This window comes from Staurois parvus, unplaced genomic scaffold (assembly GCF_062004578.1).
Source record: "Staurois parvus isolate SC_StPar_1 unplaced genomic scaffold, SC_StPar_1.0 ptg002002l, whole genome shotgun sequence".
NCBI classification, from domain to species: Eukaryota; Metazoa; Chordata; class Amphibia; order Anura; family Ranidae; genus Staurois; species Staurois parvus.
In genome coordinates this window covers 219357-238964 of record NW_028319798.1, presented here as the reverse complement: position 1 = coordinate 238964, position 19608 = coordinate 219357, and the positions used below count along the sequence as shown (strand labels likewise).

Genomic DNA, 19608 nt, shown 5'->3' with positions numbered 1-19608 from the left:
ACCCACAGGTAACCTCAGGAGAAATACAGGCTGCTTTGGAAAAAGCTGATGTGTGTTTTTTTTTCTTCCAAGGAGCACAATATAATATTTGAACAAAAATGAGCTGCATGGCTGAGTTGCCATAAAGAAGACTTTACTGAGCCAATGCCAGAAAAAAAGCCTGGTTACAATATGCCCAACAACACCTTGACATGCCTCACCGGGCTTTTCTGTGGAAATGGCACAGTAAAGGCTTCCAATGTAGAACAAATAGTTATGGAGTTGTGTTATAGATGCCTGCCTTGTTTTCTCACAGGGCGGAGGGAAAGATTAAACACTGCCGCATCCAGCAGGAAGGGCGTCTCTTCATGCTGGGAAGCTCAGCTGAGTTTGAGAGCCTGGTGGACCTTGTTAGCTATTATGAGAAGCACCCTTTGTACCGCAAGATGAAACTTCGCTACCCTATTAATGAGGAAGCTCTGGAGAAGATGGGCACAATGGTGAGTTAGCGGCTAAATCCCTCCACCCCATTCCCAATGATAAGTCTTTCTCCTGGATTTGTATTCACACTCTATGGCCAAACGTTGGTGGACGTCCAACCATACCTACTGTATTGGTAACCTGCTTGTTGGATCTCAGATTTCAAAACCATGGACATTAATATTGAATTGGCCCCTTTGCAGTTATAACATCCTCCACTCTTTCCACAGTCGTGGATCTGTGGGAATTAGTGCCCATTTATGAGGTCGGGTATTGATGTAGGACAAGTTTTGGCTCAGTTGGCATTTCATTTTATCCCAAATCTGTTCAGTAGGGTTGAGGTCAGGGCTCTATGGAGGACACTTGTGTTCCTCCACACCAAACTGGTCAAACCGTGCCTTTACGGAGCTGGCTTTGTTGGCCTGAACCCAATGAATGAAAAGAGTGTTAACATACGTTTGGCTATATAGTGTGCTTTCCGATGCAGGTCCTATACCAACGAACAATTCCTTTGACCAGAAATATGTCTTTGTTTTCAGGAACTAGACTATGGTGCCCTCTATGAAGTTCGGACTCCGCACCACTATGTGGAAGCCAACAAAATGCCGACATCTCGGGTAAGATGACGGGACGGTACAGTCTGAGCTTTGTCTCCAAGGGCCACGTCACAGATATTAAATTTCTAGAGTTAAAAGGTCGCTATAATTGGACATAGAAGCCATTCATACCTGGTGCTCCTAGTCTGGGGGGAAAAATACTTTTGATATAGAAGAAGGCACATTCAGATGGTGTCATGGGATCTAGTACATTTTCAATGCTTATTGGCCGTTCAGAATGGTCACTGGTGGGTTTCATTCACCTGCTTCTATGATGGAGACTCAATGACAAGACCTCCCCAGTAGCTTCTGTGTCCCACAGGCGGACTGACCATTTGGAAACTCGGGCACTGCCCGAGGGCCCGGGGTCAGTAGGGGGCCCCATGAGATGCCCCTGGTACCTTTTTCATAGGCTTTTTTGAGTTTGGGCAAGCACACAGGGGCCCCATGATCCCCTACATGCTCGGGGGCCCCATGAGTTGTCAGTCCGCCCCTGCTGTGTCCCCACCCTTTAATCCTCTATTCTCAACCAGGGTTCCTCTGAAGGTTCCTAGGGGTCAATTGAGCTGTGACTGATTGACCTCTTTAATGGTGCCACACATTCACCAAAACACTGATGGTCTTCTTGGCGGTCTGTAAAAGGAACTGTAAGAGGGGCATTTTTTTCCACCCCACCAAATAAATTTGTTTTAGCAGGTGTTCCACTACATTTTGAAACCTCTCAATTTTTTTCAAGGGTTCCACTGAAGGTTCCTAGGGGTCAATTGAGCTGTGACTGATTGACCTCTTTAATGGTGCCAGAAATTCACCGCAACACTGATGGTCTTCTTGGCTGTCTGTAAAAGGGGCGTTCTTACCACCACTGTAAGCGGGGCATTTTTTTTCCACCCCCCAAATTAAATTGGTTTTAGCAGGCGTTCCCCAACATTTTGAAACCTGAATTTTATTCAAGGGTTCCTCTGAAATAAAAAGGTCGAGAACGGTTGCTCTAATGTAATGATATATATTTACAAACATATGTAAAATTATATGTTAAAATGTCTATGTTAAGAAAAATCTGAAGATATTTTAAAAAATATATATTTTTAAAAACATGTTTCATATATTTTGTAATATATAAATAATGCATTTCAACATGCAGGAGATATATATATATATATATATATGTGTGTGTGTATATATTTATTTTATATATATATATATATATATATATATATATATATATATATAAATATACAGTGGGGATTGAAAGTTTGGGCACCCCAGCTAAAAATTTGCAGACGCCATTTTTTTGTTTTGTGTTATTTTGAAAGTGTAAATGATGGAAATAAAATCTAACTTTTGTTGACATATTATAAGAATGTCTAATCTGTAATTTGATGCCTTTTGGAGATTTTTCCATCTTTCCTTGGCTTCTTTATGCACATTAATACAAATTTTTAGCTGGGGTGCCCAAACTTTCGATCCCCACTGTATATATATATGTGTGTGTATATATAAAAATCTATTAAATATATAAAATATTAAACCACCACATTAATATTTTATAGAATATTATTTTGATATTTTCTGCAATTAGTTCAATATATATATATGTAATTTTTTCTTTTTTATTGCTGTTACCGATAAAGACTTACACAGAGCCTGCTGTGTTCTCGGCACTTTACTAAAGGGAACTTTCAGCACTTTTCGCAGAAGCGTCGTCCAGTAAATGTGGCCATACCGGTGTTTGTGTGTGATAGGGTGAAGGCCACACATTGTCAGACGTTTTTTCTCAGACCTCAATCACTTCCCTTCTAGATTGTGATCACTCTGCTCTCTCCTGCCTGTATCTCTGCAGGGTATGGTGAAGGCTCTCTACGACTACAAGGCCCAGCGGGAGGACGAGCTCTCCTTCTGTAAGCAAGCCATCATACACAACGTAGACAAGCAAGATGGAGGCTGGTGAGTTTGGACCCGGTGGTGGTATCTGCCTGTTCTAAAGGGTTTCTTGTTTTTTTTTGAGTAGCATTTCCTAAAACCCAACGCCAATGGAGAGAGTGGGGGGAGAAGGGTAAAACATTTCCAAAGGGAGGGGTACTTGAAGGACAGCCCATAAAACCCTAAAGGGGAACTGCTGCAAACACTGGAGCACAGGAGGTCTTCCAGCTGGGATTTAAACAAATTCCGGAGGCTACAGGCGCTACGTGCGCCCTATGAGAGCCAGCATCTGCCACTGAGCCAATCACAGGCAGTCCTGATCATGTGATCACTATATCAGCTATGCAGGTTGGTCCCTTGCAAGTCTCCTGGTCATGGCGTGCATCTTTTTGCAATTTATCAAGATCTGTTCTAAAGGTATCAATTGTCGTACGATCCCTCTGATGTTAGCCAACAGTGTTGATGTTGTGCTGACTGAAAAATATATTTAAATATATTGTAAAAATATTCTTCCCAAATATATTGACATAGATTTGAAATACTACAATTTTGGCCGTCTTCAATATATTTCAAAATATATTTTAATAAATTTATATTCGATTTTATATATATATATATATATATATATATATATAAATATACGGAATACAGCCAGACATACGGCATATTTGAAAATGTATTTTTAAAAATATTTTTAATATATTTTATAATAAAAATGCTATTTTATAATAACATTTTTATTATAAAATATATGGAAAATCTTTTTAAAAATACATTTTCAAATATACCGTATGTCTGGCTGTATTCCGTATATTCCAAAATACATATATATATAAAATCGAGAACATTGTTCATTCTGTAATCCGATGGTGCCACCAATAATTTTGAAAAACGGTCGTTTTTTCACAAATTTTCCAGCATGTCCGATAATCGAAATAGGGAGCAACCAGAAAAATTGGCCGGTGCCATGGCCCCACTAACAGAGTGAAAATCAGCTGATTTCGTTCTTAGGTCCGATTTTCGAACTAAAAATCGTTCGGAAATCATAATGTCCCCTTGTTGTTCCTGCACACAACATGATCGCAGTATTTACTATCAGTAATGTCTTCCCTGTCCTCCCTCTGATTGGTTGCAGGTGGCGTGGGGATTATGGCGGGAAGAAGCAGCTTTGGTTCCCAGCGAACTACGTGGAGGAGATAAGCAGCACGCCGAGCGCAGAACAGGAGGACTCGGTACGGAGCGCCACGCCCCCAACTGATCATGTGATACACGCAACACTCTCCTGTATACCACTGCAGGAACATCTCGCTGTATCTGGGAACAGCATCCATGTCATTGTATCTGAGTGCTAAAGGAACAGTCCACCATCCCTGTGCTGAGTTCCCGGGTCTGTACGCCCGCTGTGCCATTATGAGGGGTTCCGTCCATCCCAGTGCTGAGTTCCTGGGTTGAGACCCCGCATTCACTATATCCGCTCTCCCCGGACCCTGCATTCACTATATCCGCTCTCCCCGGACCCCGCATTCACTAAATCCGCTCTCCCCGGACCCTGCATTCACTATATCCGCTCTCCCCGGACCCCGCATTCACTAAATCCGCTCTCCCCGGACCCCGCATTCACTAAATCCGCTCTCCCTGGACCCCGCATTCACTAAATCCGCTCTCCCCGGACCCCGCATTCACTATTTCCGCTCTCCCCGGACCCCGCATTCACTAAATCCGCTCTCCCCGGACCCTGCATTCACTATATCTGGTCTCCCCGGACCCCGCATTCACTATATCCGCTCTCCCCGGACTCCGCATTCACTGTATCCGCTCTCCCCGAGCCCCGCATTCACTATATCCGCTCTCCCCGGACCCCGCATTCACTATATCCGCTCTCCCCGGACCCCGCATTCACCATATTCGCTCTCCCCGGACCCCGCATTCACTATATCCGCTCTCCCCGGACCCCGCATTCACTATATCCGCTCTCCCCGGACCCCTGCATTCACTATATCCGCTCTCCCCGGACCCCGCATTCACTATATCCCCTCTCCCCGGACCCCGCATTCACTATATCCGCTCTCCCCGGACCCCGCATTCACTATATCCGCTCTTCCCGGACCCCGCATTCACCATTTTCGCTCTCCCCGGACCCCACATTCACTATATCCGCTCTCCCTGACCCCGCATTCACTATATCCGCTCTCCCCGGACCCCACATTCACTATATCCGCTCTCCCTGGACCCCGCATTCACTATATCCACTCTCCCCGGACCCCGCATTCACTATATCCACTAGGAGGGAGACACTGGAAGAAGGGGAGGATCAGAGAACACAGGATCAAACAGCAGTTTTACACAATGCAGAGGATTAACCCCTTAGGTTCCACAGTGAGTATAACAAGCATGTGTTACTGCATCTACAGACTGATCTACATCACTTCCATGGATTCACCCAGGAAATACTGATATGTACGTTGAGCAGTAGAAGTCTACTTTAAGAATAGTCTGACTCAGCCTCTTTCTCCGCCTTCCATAACCACTGTTTGTTCCTTCCGTCTTTCAGACGCTGTTCTTCGGTCAATCTGCAGAGAACAGCCCCCTGGGAAACTTCCTGAAAGGGTTCATAGACGTGCCGTCCTGTCATATCGGTGAGTACCCCCCGTCCTGTCATATCGGTGAGTACCCCCCGTCCTGTCATATCGGTGAGTACCCCCCGTCCTGTTATATCGGTGAGTACCCCCCGTCCTGTCATGTCGGTGACTACCCCCCCCCCCATCCTGTCATATCGGTGAGTACCCCCCGTCCTGTCATGTCGGTGACTACCCCCCCCCCCAATCCTGTCATATCAGTGAGTACCCCCCCCCCATCCTGTCATATTCCTGTCATATCGGTGAGTACCCCCATTCCTGTCATATCGGTGAGTACCCCCCGACCTGTTTAATGTGAAAGGAAAAACTATTTTTTTTTTCGTTTCGGATGGTGGAGAGGGATTAGAACCCTTGTCAGGATTTTATTGCTGCCTGTGCCCCCATTGGGGGGAGGGGGGGGGGAAGGGGGTTTCACCCCTCTATTTGTCCTGTCTACTATTACCATCCCACATTTTGGGTTGTCCCCAGAACAGGAGTAGAAAGGAAATCTTCCAATGGGGACACTAGTACAGGAATTCCCTCATGGAAGAAAAATATATTTTAAATATATTGTAAAATTATTTTTCCCAAAGATATCGACATGTATTTGAAAAACTACAATTTTGGCGTTATTCAATATATTTCAATGTGTGTGTGTATATATATATATATATATATATATATATATACATGCATTCATGGGGTCTCACTGCACCCAAACTGTCACTTGATAGGGCAGTATTGATTTTGGCCGTATTATATATCTCTATTTCCTGCATGTTGAAATGCATTTTTTATATATTACAAAATATATGAAAACATTTTTAAAAAATATATATTTTTTAACTATATTGTTCAGATTTTTTTTTAACATATAAAAAAGTAATTTTAACATATATTTGTATATGCATTCCAAAAATGTATATTAAATGTATTTTTAAAAATATTTTTCATATATTTTGTAATATAAAAATATTTATATATATATATATATATATATATATATATATATATATGTATATATACAGTGGGGATGGAAAGTTTGGGCACCCCAGCTAAAAATTTGTATTAATGTGCATAAAGAAGCCAAGGAAAGATGGAAAAATCTCCGAAAGGCATCAAATTACAGATTAAACATTCTTATAATATGTCAACAAAAGTTAGATTTTATTTCCATCATTTACACTTTCAAAATAACAGAAAACAAAAAAATGGCGTCTGCAAAAGTTTGGGCACCCTGCAGAGTTAATATCTTGTACTGCCCCCTTTGGCAAGTATCACGGCTTGTAAACGCTTTTTGTAGCCAGCCAAGAGTCTTTCAATTCTTGTTTGAGGTATCTTTGCCCATTCTTCCTTACAGAGGTCTTCCAGTTCTTTGAGATTTCTGGGCTGTCTGTCACGCACGGCTCTTTTAAGGTCTATCCATAGATTTTCAATGATGTTGAGGTCAGGAGATTGTGAAGGCCATGGCAAAACCTTCAGTTTACGCCTCCTGATGTAATCCCCCGTGGATTTCGAGGTGTGTTTAGGATCATTATCCATTTGTAGAAGCCATCCTCTCTTTAACTTCAGCTTTTTCACAGATGGCATCAAGTTACCATCCAAAATTTGCTGAAATTTTATTGAATCCATTTTTCCTTCTACTCGTGAGATGTTCCCTGTGCCACTGGCTGCAACACAACCCCAAAGCATGATTGATCCAACCCCATGCTTAACAGTTGGACAGAGGTTCTTTTCATTAAATTCTGTGCCCCTTCTTCTCCAAACGTACCTTTGCTCATTCCGGCCAGAAAGTTCATTTTTAACCTCATCGGTCCACAGAACTTGTTTCCAAAATGCATCAGGCTTGTCTATATGTTCATTTGCAAAGTTCAAACGATGATTTTTGTGGTGAGGACGTAGAAGAGGTTTTCTTCTGATGACTCTTCCATGAAGACCATATTTGTACAAGTATCTCTTTATAGTGGAATAGTGTACCACAACTCCAGTGTCTGCCAGATCTTTCTGGAGGGATCGTGCAGTCAAACGTGGGTTTTGAATTGTTTTTCTCACAATCCTGCCAGCTGTTCTGTCTGATATTTTCTTGGTCTTCCAGATCTTGCTTTAACTTCCACTGTTCCTGATGACTGCCATTTCTTAATGACATTCCGAACAGAGGATATTGACATCTGAAAACGCTTTGCTATCTTCTTATAGCCTTCTCCAGCTTTGTGAGCGTCAACTATTTTCAGTTTCAGTTTTCTAGACAACTGCTTAGAAGAACCCATGGTGCTGATTGTTGGGGCAAGGTCAGATGAGTCTGGGCATTTAACACCTTTGAGATTGACATCACCTGGTCTTCCCAGACGATGATTGAGAACAATCCATGACACTGGCAGGTCTCAGCTTGGCAAAGGGGGCAGTGCATGCTATAAATTCTGCAGGGGGCCCAAACTTTTGCAGACGCCATTTTTTTGTTTTCTGTTATTTTGAAAGTGTAAATGATGGAAATAAAATCTAACTTTTGTTGACATATTATAAGAATGTCTAATCTGTAATTTGATGCCTTTTGGAGATTTTTCCATCTTTCCTTGGCTTCTTTATGCACATTAATACAAATTTTTAGCTGGGGTGCCCAAACTTTCGATCCCCACTGTATATATATATATATATATTTTGAAATATATTGAATACGGCCAGACATACAGTATATTTGAAAATGTATTTGTACGTGTGTGTGTATGTGTATATATATATATATATATACACACACACAAACACACACTGAAATATATATAATACGGCCAAAATTGTAGCATTTCAAATATATGTTAATATATTTGGGAAGAATATATTTAAAATATATTTTTCTTCCATGTGGGTAAAAGCCCACTTAGAGGGGGCAGGAAAGTGTTTAAAGAATACCTTACTTTGGCGCTTACACCCGCCATGAGGATGCAACTGTTTTCTGATGTTTTTTTTTAAAAATTAAACCCCGCCCCCTTCTTCTCCCACAGTCCTATCTAAAGAAGGCCGAGGCCCCAAACCTCACGTGTTCACCATCCACTCCCAGCAGATGTCACACCCCTCTCAGGCCCTGGACGTGGCCGCCGACACACTAGAAGAGCTCAACGACTGGATAGCGAAGATCCGAGAGGCCACCCAGAACGCGGACGCCAGGGTGAGTCCACACATGCAATACTCCTGATGAACACCAGGGGAGCTGCAAAATGATGTTATGAAAGGGCTCCCCCTATTGGTGGTGGAAAGAGTTCTTTAACCGATTGCTGTCCGGAGCAATTTATACATTTTCTCACTTTTTTTTTTGCTAGAAAGTTACTTGAAATCCTAGAAACACTGTGCGAGTGGTGCGGCTGCAGGTATTTGGGTGGGTCCTGTGTTCCTCTGTGCGGGTGGTGCGGCTGGAGGTATTTGGGCGGGTCCTGTGTTCCTCTGTGCGGGTGGTGCTGCTGCAGGTATTTGGGCGGGTCCTGTGTTCCTCTGTGAGGGTGGTGCGGCTGCAGGTATTTGGGTGGGTTCTGTGTTCCTCGGTGCGGGTGGTGCGGCTGCAGTAATTTGGGCGGGTCCATGCGTTCCTCTGTGTGGGTGGTGCGGCTGCAGTTATGTGGGCGGGTCCTGCGTTCCTCTGTGCGGGTGGTGCGGCTGCAGTTATTTGGGCGGGTCCTGCGTTCCTCTGTGCGGGTGGTGCGGCTGCAGTTATGTGGGCGGGTCCTGCGTTCCTCTGTGTGGGGGGTGCGGCTGCAGGTATTTGGGTGGGTCCTGTGTTCTTCTGTGCGGGTGGTGCGGCTGCAGGTATTTGGGCGGGTCCTGTGTTCCTCTGTGCGGGTGGTGCGGCTGCAGGTATTTGGGCGGGTCCTGTGTTCTTCTGTGCGGGTGGTGCGGCTGCAGGTATTTGGGCGGGTCCTGTGTTCCTCTGTGCGGGTGGTGCGGCTGCAGGTATTTGGCGGGTCCTGTGTTCTTCTGTGCGGGTGGTGCGGCTGCAGGTATTTGGGCGGGTCCTGTGTTCCTCTGTGCGGGTGGTACGGCTGCAGGTATTTGGGCCGGTCCTGTGTTCCTCTGTGCGGGTGGTGCGGCTGCAGGTATTTGGGCGAGTCCCGCGTTCCTCTGTGCGGGTGGTGCGGCTGCAGGTATTTGGGTGGGTCCTGTGTTCCTCTGTGTGGGGGGTGCGACTGCAGGTATTTGGGCGGGTCCTGTGTTCCTCTGTGTGGGGGGTGCGGCTGCAGGTATTTTGGCAGGACCAGCGTTCCTCCATGCGGGAGATGCGGCTGCAGGTATATGGGCGGGTCCTGTGTTCTTCTGTGCGGGTGGTGCGGCTGCAGGTATATGGGCGGGTCCTGTGTTCCTCTGTGCGGGTGGTGCAGCTGCAGGTATTTGGCGGGTCCCGTGTTCCTCTGTGCGGGTGGTGCGGCTGCAGGTATTTGGGCGGGTCCTGTGTTCTTCTGTGCGGGTGGTGCGGCTGCAGGTATTTGGGTGGGTCCTGTGTTCCTCTGTGCGGGTGGTGCGGCTGCAGGTATTTGGCGGGTCCTGTGTTCTTCTGTGCGGGTGGTGCGGCTGCAGGTATTTGGCGGGTCCTGTGTTCCTCTGTGCGGGTGGTGCGGCTGCAGGTATTTGGGCGGGTCCTGTGTTCCTCTGTGTGGGGGGTGCGGCTGCAGGTATTTGGGCGGGTCCTGTGTTCCTCTGTGCGGGTGGTGCGGCTGCAGGTATTTGGGCGGGTCCTGTGTTCCTCTGTGCGGGTGGTGCAGTTTCAAGTATTTGGGCGGGTCCCGCGTTCCTTGGTGCGGAGGGTGCGGCTGCAGGTATTTGGGTGGGTCCCGCGTTCCTCGGTGCGGGGGGTGCAGCTGCAGGTATTTGAGCGGGTCGCGCGTTCCTCCATGTGGGGGGTGCGGCTGCAGGTATATGGGCGGATCCCGTGTTCCTCCATGTGGGGGGTGCGGCTGCAGGTATGTGGGCGGGGTGAACATGTCCTATAGGAAACCATACTAAATGGACTGTAGTGCGTTTTCTGCAATTGGTGTGAACGGAGCCTATATCCAGCCATACACGTGTAGATTTTTGTTCACGAATATTTGTTTGATTTTCTCATAGTCAAATTGATATTTGTTTTCGACCGCAGTGACAGGAAAATTCAAAGGGGCGGGAAGTAAAACTTTTCTCGATCAGACGAATTTTCGGCTGGTGGATGTGGTGATCGTTCAGAAATGACATTCGTTTCAAACTCAAATGTTAAAAGCAAGACAATTTCCGAACAACTTTCACCGAATGTTTAAAGAATTTTCGGACGACTTTTCTTAGGAATATTTTCGTCCGAAAATCTACACGTGTATGGCCGGCTTTCGAGTAAATGACCGCCCTATGCGTCTCTCTGTGTTCCCAGATGCAGGAGGGGAAGATAATGGAGAGGAGGAAGAAGATCGCGCTGGAGCTTTCAGAGCTGGTCGTCTATTGCCGCCCCGTGCCTTTCGATGAAGAAAGTAAGTCGTTGGTTTCTGCGCATATATTCATCAACTGCGAAAAAACGGCCGCCCTTCCCGGCTGGCTACAGATAGAACATTTCTCCTAAATATAGATGCAGCCACTACGACAGATTGCCTACAGTTGTTTCAGTCTCATTAGGGTTCATCAATGCAAGATTTAGAAAATGTGACTTTTGCAGAGTGGAGATTGGATCAGGGGGTATCCTGTACAGGGGGGGCCCAAGATGCTGGGTGAATCATATGTGCCCATATGGAAGAGAAATATAACATGTGCCAGAGATTTCTGTAGGTCTTTAGCTGACACTCTGGGATTCTTCTTTACCTCATGCAGCATTCTGCGCTGTACTCTTGCAGTCATTTTTACAGGACGACCACGCCCAGGGAGAGTAGCAACAGTGCTAAACTTTCTCCATTTGTAGACAGTCTGTCTTACCGTGGACACATGAACATCAAGGCTCAAGGAGATACTTTTGTAACCCTTTCCAGCTTCATGCAAGTCAACAATTCTTGATGGTAGGTCTTCTGAGAGCTCTTTTCTGCGAGGCATGGTTCACATCAGACAGTGCTTCTTGAAACCAGTAAACCCAAAACAGGTGTGTTTTTTAAGGGCAGGACAGCTGTCAGCAACACATCCAATATCATCACACTGATTGGAGTCAAGGTTGGCTCACTCCTGGCTCCAATTAGCTCTGGGAGAAGTCATTAAGCTAGGGCCTCACATACTTTTTCCTCCCTGCACTGTGAATGTTTACATGTTATGTGCAATGAAACCATGGCAACATCTAATGTTTGTGTAGTATTATGTTCAGCAGACTGTGTTCTTCTATTGTGACTTAGATGACGTTCAGAGCACATTTTATGCCCAATTCATGCAAAACTCCACGTAATCCCAAGGGGTTCACATACTTTTTCTTGCAACTGTATTTAGAAAACAAAATTATACATATTTCAATATATTGGCCTACGCAAATATATTTTAATGTGTATTCCAAAAATGGAAATTAAAATATATTTTCCAAAGGGATATATTTAAAAATATATTTTTCAAAATATATTTTCCAGATTATTTTTTGAACATCTAAAAAAATGCATTTAAACTTAAGATTTTAAATATACTTGTAAATGCATCCCAAATGATACTGGGATATATATTTGCAGCGTGTGTTCTGAATATATTTTTTATAATATGTTTAGAAACAATTGAGTACTGTCCGTAATACTTTTTTTTTATTTGCACTAACATACAATTTTGAGGACAAGGTTTCGGGGAATGTCCCCTTCTTCAAGGTCCAAGCGGTACTATACAAATCACAAAGTTTTAGCAGAATGTTAGAAGAGATGAAAAAAAAAAAGGCTAGAGATAAGACACAGCAAAAGCAAAGGGGCGGAGGGGGGGGGGGGGACAAAAAAAAATATCCCTTGAGAAGAAGTCGGAGGTCGGAAGAAGAGAGTCAAGCTTGAGAGTCATAAAACTGTTGGATAATGAGTGAGGAATCCCAGGTCCAAATTCAGGCCGTTATCTCTTGTGTCAAATAGAATTATCATTCTTAGTTCAAAAGCATTTTTTTCCTGAATGGATTTGAAATTTCCTTTTAAGAACGAAAATATTGAGGTCTCCCATTGTGTGCTCCTCCATGGTGAGGTCTCCCATTGTGTGGTCCTCCATAGTGAGGTCTCCCATTGTGTGCTCCTCCATAGTGAGGTCTCCCATTGTGTGGTCCTCCATAGTGAGGTCTCTCATTGTGTGCTCCTCCATAGTGAGGTCTCCCATTGTGTGCTCCTCCATAGTGAGGTCTCCCATTGTGTGCTCCTCCATAGTGAGGTCTCCCATTGTGTGCTCCTCCATAGTGAGGTCTCCCATTGTGTGCTCCTCCATAGTGAGGTCTCTCATTGTGTGCTCCTCCATAGTGAGGTCTCCTATTGTGTGGTCCTCCATAGTGAGGTCTCCCATTGTGTGCTCCTCCATATTGAGGTCTCCCATTGTGTGGTCCTCCATATTGAGGTCTCCCATTGTGTGGTCCTCCATAGTGAGGTCTCTCATTGTGTGCTCCTCCATAGTGAGGTCTCCCATTGTGTGCTCCTCCATAGTGAGGTCTCCCATTGTGTGCTCCTCCATAGTGAGGTCTCCCATTGTGTGCTCCTCCATAGTGAGGTCTCCCATTGTGTGCTCCTCCATAGTGAGGTCTCCCATTGTGTGCTCCTCCATAGTGAGGTCTCCCATTGTGTGCTCCTCCATAGTGAGGTCTCCCATTGTGTGCTCCTCCATAGTGAGGTCTCCCATTGTGTGGTCTGGTTGGACATGGGATTCCTCAATCATTATCCAACAGTTGTATGACTATCAGCTCAAGCTTGACTCCCTTTTTCCGACTTCCGACTTCTTCTCAAGGGATATTTTTTTTTTTTGTCACGAGTGTTTTTGCATGACATCACAGATTATTATATTATTTGAAAGATAATGCACTATATTCAGTTTAAATTTTTTTGAGGTATCTTGGATTGAAGTGGCGAATTGGATACTTATCACATTTGGAAGATTGAATAGTGTGAACATTTTGTGGACTTTGAATTGTGGACATTTCTTCGGATTTATTTTGGAAATTTGGGGTAGAATTTGAGTTTTGGGGAAGGATTGCGGAAAAGGTTTATGACATTTGTACTTTCAAGGGTGAAAGATTTACTTTTCTTTGGGGATACACAGAGATTTTGATTTGATTGTCCTCAAAATTGTATGTTAGTGCAAATAAAAAAAGTATCACGGACAGTACTCAATTGTTTCTGTCGCAAATGCACTAATACGGCTACAAACACCTCAAGCTAATAATATATTCACAAATATATATTTTTTAAATATATTCTTCAGCTTTTTTTTAACATATAAAAAAGTCATTGTAACATATATTTTTACATCTATTTGTAAATGCAGTCCAAAAATGTAGATTTGTATTTTTAAAGACATACAGTATGTTTGAAATTTATTTGAAAAAATATTTTTCATATATTTTGTAATATATAAAAAATGCATTTCAACAGGCAGGCTATATATATATAATTTTTTTTTTAATATATTGAATACGGCAAAAATTGTAGTATTTCAAATATATGTCCGTATATTTGGGAAGAGTATTTTTAAAATATATTTTTCTTCCATGTGGGCATGCAGGGGATTGGTACCAGTGATTGCCCCCCCCCCACACCCATCACCCTCCCTGTACACCATAAGTTTCCACCCCCTGTGTGCCCCCCACCCCTGCAATGCTGTCAGCTTCTCTCCTCTCCTTCCCTGGACAGTGGGGTGGAAGGGTCTGGTAAATATGTCATATTTACCAGCCCCTTTCTTTTCTGAATGAACACAATGAGGGATCGGCTCCAATCACTCGCTGTATCTATTCGTAACTTGAAGCATAGTAAACATTTTTTTTTGGGGGGGGGGGGGGGGCTGTCAGGTCGGCTGTATGGGGCCCTGTGTTTCTAACAGCAGCCCTGGATAGGATATCCAACCACGGTAGAATGAAGGAGTTACGATTGGCAGGATCAAATGTACATTTTTTGTGTGTTTAATGTGTTCTGTTCCCCATACACGGGGTGGAAGGATAGCTATGTGGTTGGAATGCCCCCCCCCCCTTTACAGCCATCAGACAAGGTAGCTATCAAGGAGAGGACGGCTGTGATAGCTGGCTGCTGGCTGCTGGCAGGGAGAACACAGAGGGAGGGGGCGTGTCAACCTCCTTGCTAGCTGTATTGTTGGACGGTTGTGGGAGGGGCACCCTGTCCAATCATATACGAGACAGTATCAAAAAGTTTCCATCTTCCTGTGTTTTTTGGAGGGCTAGCTACGAGGTGGTATCAAAAATTCTAGTTTTGTAACACGCCAACAGATGGCAGCACAAGGCTTGCCTGCACAGTCACAGGGATTGCCAACCTTCAAAAGTCAGTGTGCCAAAAGACATCGTCCTGTGTACATCGGGAGCTGTGCAACTGGTGCTATTCTGACCACGTACGTTGCCATGTCTGCCATTTCATCACGGACAGCAAGTTAGAACAAAGAGCAAATGTGAAATTCTGCGTGAAACCGGGCGAATCAGCCACAGAGACATTTGACGCGATTGGGCAAGTTTTCGGCGATGCTGAAATGAGACGTTCGAGGTGCGCTGAGTGGCACTCTCGCTTCAACAGTGGGAGAACATCACTGGAAGACGACGAGAGATCAGAAGACCTTCAAGGAGCACAACCCCCGAAAATGTCGAAACCATTCGGCAACTTGTACATGATGATTGTCGGAGAACCATCCACCACATGGCCACCATTCTCGGAACAGTCCAGGCGATCCTCACGTGTGATTAAAACATGCCCCATGTTGCTGCCACGTTCGTCCCCAGGCTGCTGATCCAGGAGCAGCGGGAACACCATGTCGAAGTCTGCCGAGAACTCCAAGGATGGACCCATCCTTCACGTCAAGGATCAATACTGGTGACAAAACTTGGGTTTACAGGTTACACACAGAATTTCACGTTGGCTCTTTTTTCTAACTTGCTGTCCACGATAAAATAGCAGACGTGGTAACACACGTGGTCAGAATACAGATAAATGTCATTAACCACTTCCTGTCCAGCCCATGTACATAAACAGCCGGACTGGAGCAGTCCAGGGGCGGGTGGCCATTTATAAACGGCCTTCCTGCCCCTTGCTTGTGCGCTCTCCCTGGGAGCGCGCAGCACCGCGATCCAGTGCCTGCTGTGTCCTCTGGACACAGCAGAACACCATTCGTTGTACGGGACCTCTGTGTGAGGTCCCGATCATGTGATCACTGATTGGCCAATCAGTGATCACATGAAGAGTAGTAAGCAAGATGTCACTTCTGACATCATTGCTTACTACGTGTGAAATCTGTGAATGATCACACAGATCACATGGTACAGGGCTATTCACAACAGCCTTGTACCATGTGGCAAGCTGTGACCAATCACAGCTCACACAGTATTTCTCAATGGCTGCAGGAATGCACACAGAGAGAAGGAGAAATGATTGCTTTTACAGCCTTTATGGGTGTAAAAGCAATCAGTGTAAAAAAAAAAAAAAAAATCTTCATCACCCCCCACAAGTAGTACAGTGTCACTATGGTGACACTACTGCTAGGGTGACAGTATGTAAAAAAAAAAAAACAAATAATATAAAAAAATAAAATAAAGATGTAAAAAAAAAATTTTTTTTAATTAGAATTTTTGGTTATAAACTAATTTGGGTTATTTTTTTTTTTTAACTAAAAAGATAACTGAATACATTTTGGCCAAGATTTATGAAGAAAGATTATTTATTTGCAAAATTTTATAAGAAAAACAATTTTTTTCAAAATTTTTGGACTGTTTATTTATATAGCAAAAAAAATAAAAATCCCACCAAAATAAATTTTTATCTGTATCTAAAAAATTCATATGGGTACAATGTTGCAAGACCACACAATTGTCATTCAAAGTGTGATAAAGCTGAAAATTGGCCTGGACTGGAAGGGGGGGGGGGGGGGGGTTGGGAAGTGTCCGGACCGGAAGGAGGTGAAAGTGTCCGGACCGGAAGGGGGGGAAGTGTCCGGACTGGAAGGGGGTGGAAGTGTCCGGACTGGAAGGGGGTAAAAGTGTCCGGACTGGAAGGGGGTGAAAGTGTCCGGACTGGAAGGGGGTGAAAGTGTCCGGACTGGAAGGGGGTGAAAGTGTCCGAGCTGGAAGGGGGGAAAGTGTCTGGACTGGAAGGGGGGAAAGTGTCTGGACTGGAAGGGGGGAAAGTGTCTGGACTGGAAGGGGGGAAAGTGTCTGGACTGGAAGGGGGGAAAGTGTCCGGACTGGAAGGGGGGGAAGCGTCCGGACTGGAAGGGGGGAAAGTGTCTGGACTGGAAGGGGGGAAAGTGTCCGGACTGGAAGGGGGGGAAAGTGTCCGGACTGGAAGGGGGGAAAGTGTCCGGACTGGAAGGGGGGGGAAAGTGTCCGGACTGGAAGGGGGGAAAGTGTTCGGACTGGAAGGGGGTGAAAGTGTCTGGACTGGAAGGGGGGGAAAGCGTCCGGACTGGAAGGGGGGAAAGTGTCCGGAGTGGAAGGAGGGAAAGTTTTCGGACTGGAAGGGGGGGGGGGAATGTCCAGACTGGAAGGGGGGGAAAGTGTCCGGACTGGAAGGGGGTGAAAGCATCCCGACTGGAAGCGGGGGAAAAGCGTCCGGACTGGAAGGGGGGGAAAGCATCCGGACTGGAAGGGGGGGGGGAAGTGTCCGGACTGGAAGGGGGTGAAAGTGTCCGGACTGGAAGCGGGTGAAAGTGTCCGGACTGGAAGGGGGTGAAAGTGTCCGGACAGGAAGGGGGGGAAAGCATCCGGACTGAAAGGGGGGGGGGGAAAGCGTCCGGACTGAAAGGGGGGGGGGAAAGCGTCCGGACTGAAAGGGGGGGGGAAAGCGTCCAGACATGAAGTGGTTAAATATCACCTTAATCAGCCACAGAACTCGTGTCATTATTATGTGTTCGGGTTTGAAGGGACGAGGTGGCCACCCTAGTGTAGCTCCAGGCATGAATCCTGGTAGTTCAGGTTCAAAGTTTTACCTTTTGTGAATTTTTGTTTCTCATGGTGTGACTCCCACTTCCTGAAATCTTATCACCGTTCTCGTAAATCTCACGGAGATGAAGGAATACATTACCTGTCTGGGGGCTCTGGGTCTTTCCTACACGTGTCACCTGGGAGGTATCCGGCTCCACTGTGAGGTCACAGCTCTGTAGACAGGAGGGCCTTCCTCACTGTCTATAATGAACATTCCCCTCACAGCTGTAAATATCGCCCCTGGGAGGATCGGAAGTATGGACACTTCCAGCGCTTCCTCCTGGATCATGTTTCGGGACCCATTCTTGTCATTGTCACGTATATCTCTCACAGGTAGAAAACAAAGACAGGTGTAATATGCACAGCTCTCTGGAGATGGAGGCTCTGCTCAGAACTGGCGCTATAAGAATACTAAAAATGATATATTGTATCTGTTGAATCTTCAATATATTCAAAGTGGCTCTACAGCCAAGAGCCAAAATCTGATCTAAGCTTCAATATGTTCAGGCAGACTGTCTCAACCTTTTTACCCCAGAGGATAATAATTTTGAGGTCTTAGAGAACCCCTGCTAATATTGATTCTTTGTGGTCCAATGGGTAAAAAAACTTACATTTGTGGTCAGTACGAAGAATGCCTCCCCTTACATTGGTGGCCAGGAGGAAGAATGCCTCCCCTTACATTGGTGGCCAGTAGGAAGAATGTCTCCCCTTACTTTGGCGGCCAGTAGGAAGAATGTATCTCTTTACATTGGTGGCCAGTAGGAAGAATGCTTCCCCTTACATTGGTGGCCAGTAGGAACAATGTCCCCCTTACATTGGTGGTCAGTAGGAAGAATGCCTCCCCTTACATTGGTGGCCAGTAGGAAGAATGCCTCCCCTTACATTGGTGGCCAGTAGGAAGAATGCTTCCACTTACATTGGTGGCCAGTAGGAAGAATGCTTCCCCTTACATTGGTGGCCAGTAGGAAGAATGCTTCCCCTTACATTGGTGGCCAGTAGGAAGAATGCCTCCCCTTATATTGGTGGTCAGTAGGAAGAATGCCTCCCCTTATATTGGTGGTCAGTAGGAAGAATGCGACCCCTTACGTTGGTGGACAGTAGGAACAATGCCCCCCTTACGTTGGTGGCTAGAAGAAGAATGCCCCCCTTACATTAGTGGCTAGAAGAAGAATGCTTACCCTTACATTGGTGGCCCATAGGAAGAATGCCTGCCCCCTTACATTGGTATCCAGTAGGAACAATACCACCCCTACAGCTAAAATAGATCATTGCTGTCATCCTTCTTGCATTGCCAAACTATTTTGTCCCTGGAACTATGCAGGCATCATCAAATGGGAGGTCAATCAGTAACCTTGGTAACCTCTTGAGGGATTTTAGGATTCTACGGAACACTGGTTGAGAATGGTTCTTAAGAAATACAGTAAAAGGGATCACCTAAAGGTGGACAGGGTAGGCGATAGTATTGGGTTAGAAATTTCCAAAGGATGGGAGAGGAACCGGAGAAGTCCTGGAGGCAGGCATGGGAGGAGGTGATGAGGGAAATGGAGAGGAGGAGGTCTTGGGACAGAAATTGGGGTAGGGAGTTCCAGAGGATGAGAGTGGCTCTGGAGAAGTCCTGGAGGAGGCATGGGAGGAGGTGATGAAGGAAATGGAGAGCAGGAGGTCTTTGGACAGAAATTTGGGTAGGAAGTTCCAGAGGATGGGAGTGGCTCTGGAGAAGACCTGGAGGCAAGTAGTAGGAGGAGGTGACGATGGAACTTGCGAGTAGAAGGTCTTGGGAGGAGCAGAGAGGAATCTTTGAGTGACATTTGGAGACAAGATTGGTGATGTAGCTCGGGGCAGAGTTGTAAATTGCTTTGTATGTTGTTAGTATTTTGACTTTTATTCATTGGGCGATCGAAAGCCAGTGGAGGGATTGGAAGAGAGGACACTGATGGACACTGATAGATTCATGATAGACTAAAAGAAGGCGGGG

At 45.4% G+C, this 19608-nt stretch overlaps 1 protein-coding gene across 1 annotated transcript in view; it reads left to right on the top strand.

Annotated features, from left to right (window-relative positions):
* The first annotated feature begins 272 nt into the window (after nt 1-272).
* Nucleotides 273-19608, top strand: part of LOC149433061 (1-phosphatidylinositol 4,5-bisphosphate phosphodiesterase gamma-1-like) — a 46096-nt gene continuing 26760 nt past the window's right edge. The window contains exons 1-7 of the mRNA XM_089664701.1: nt 273-479; nt 999-1076; nt 2896-2999; nt 4111-4207; nt 5527-5611; nt 8587-8750; nt 10965-11061. Of these exons, the coding sequence (XP_089520827.1) occupies nt 273-479; nt 999-1076; nt 2896-2999; nt 4111-4207; nt 5527-5611; nt 8587-8750; nt 10965-11061 (832 nt within the window). The remainder of the gene's footprint in view (nt 480-998; nt 1077-2895; nt 3000-4110; nt 4208-5526; nt 5612-8586; nt 8751-10964; nt 11062-19608) is intronic.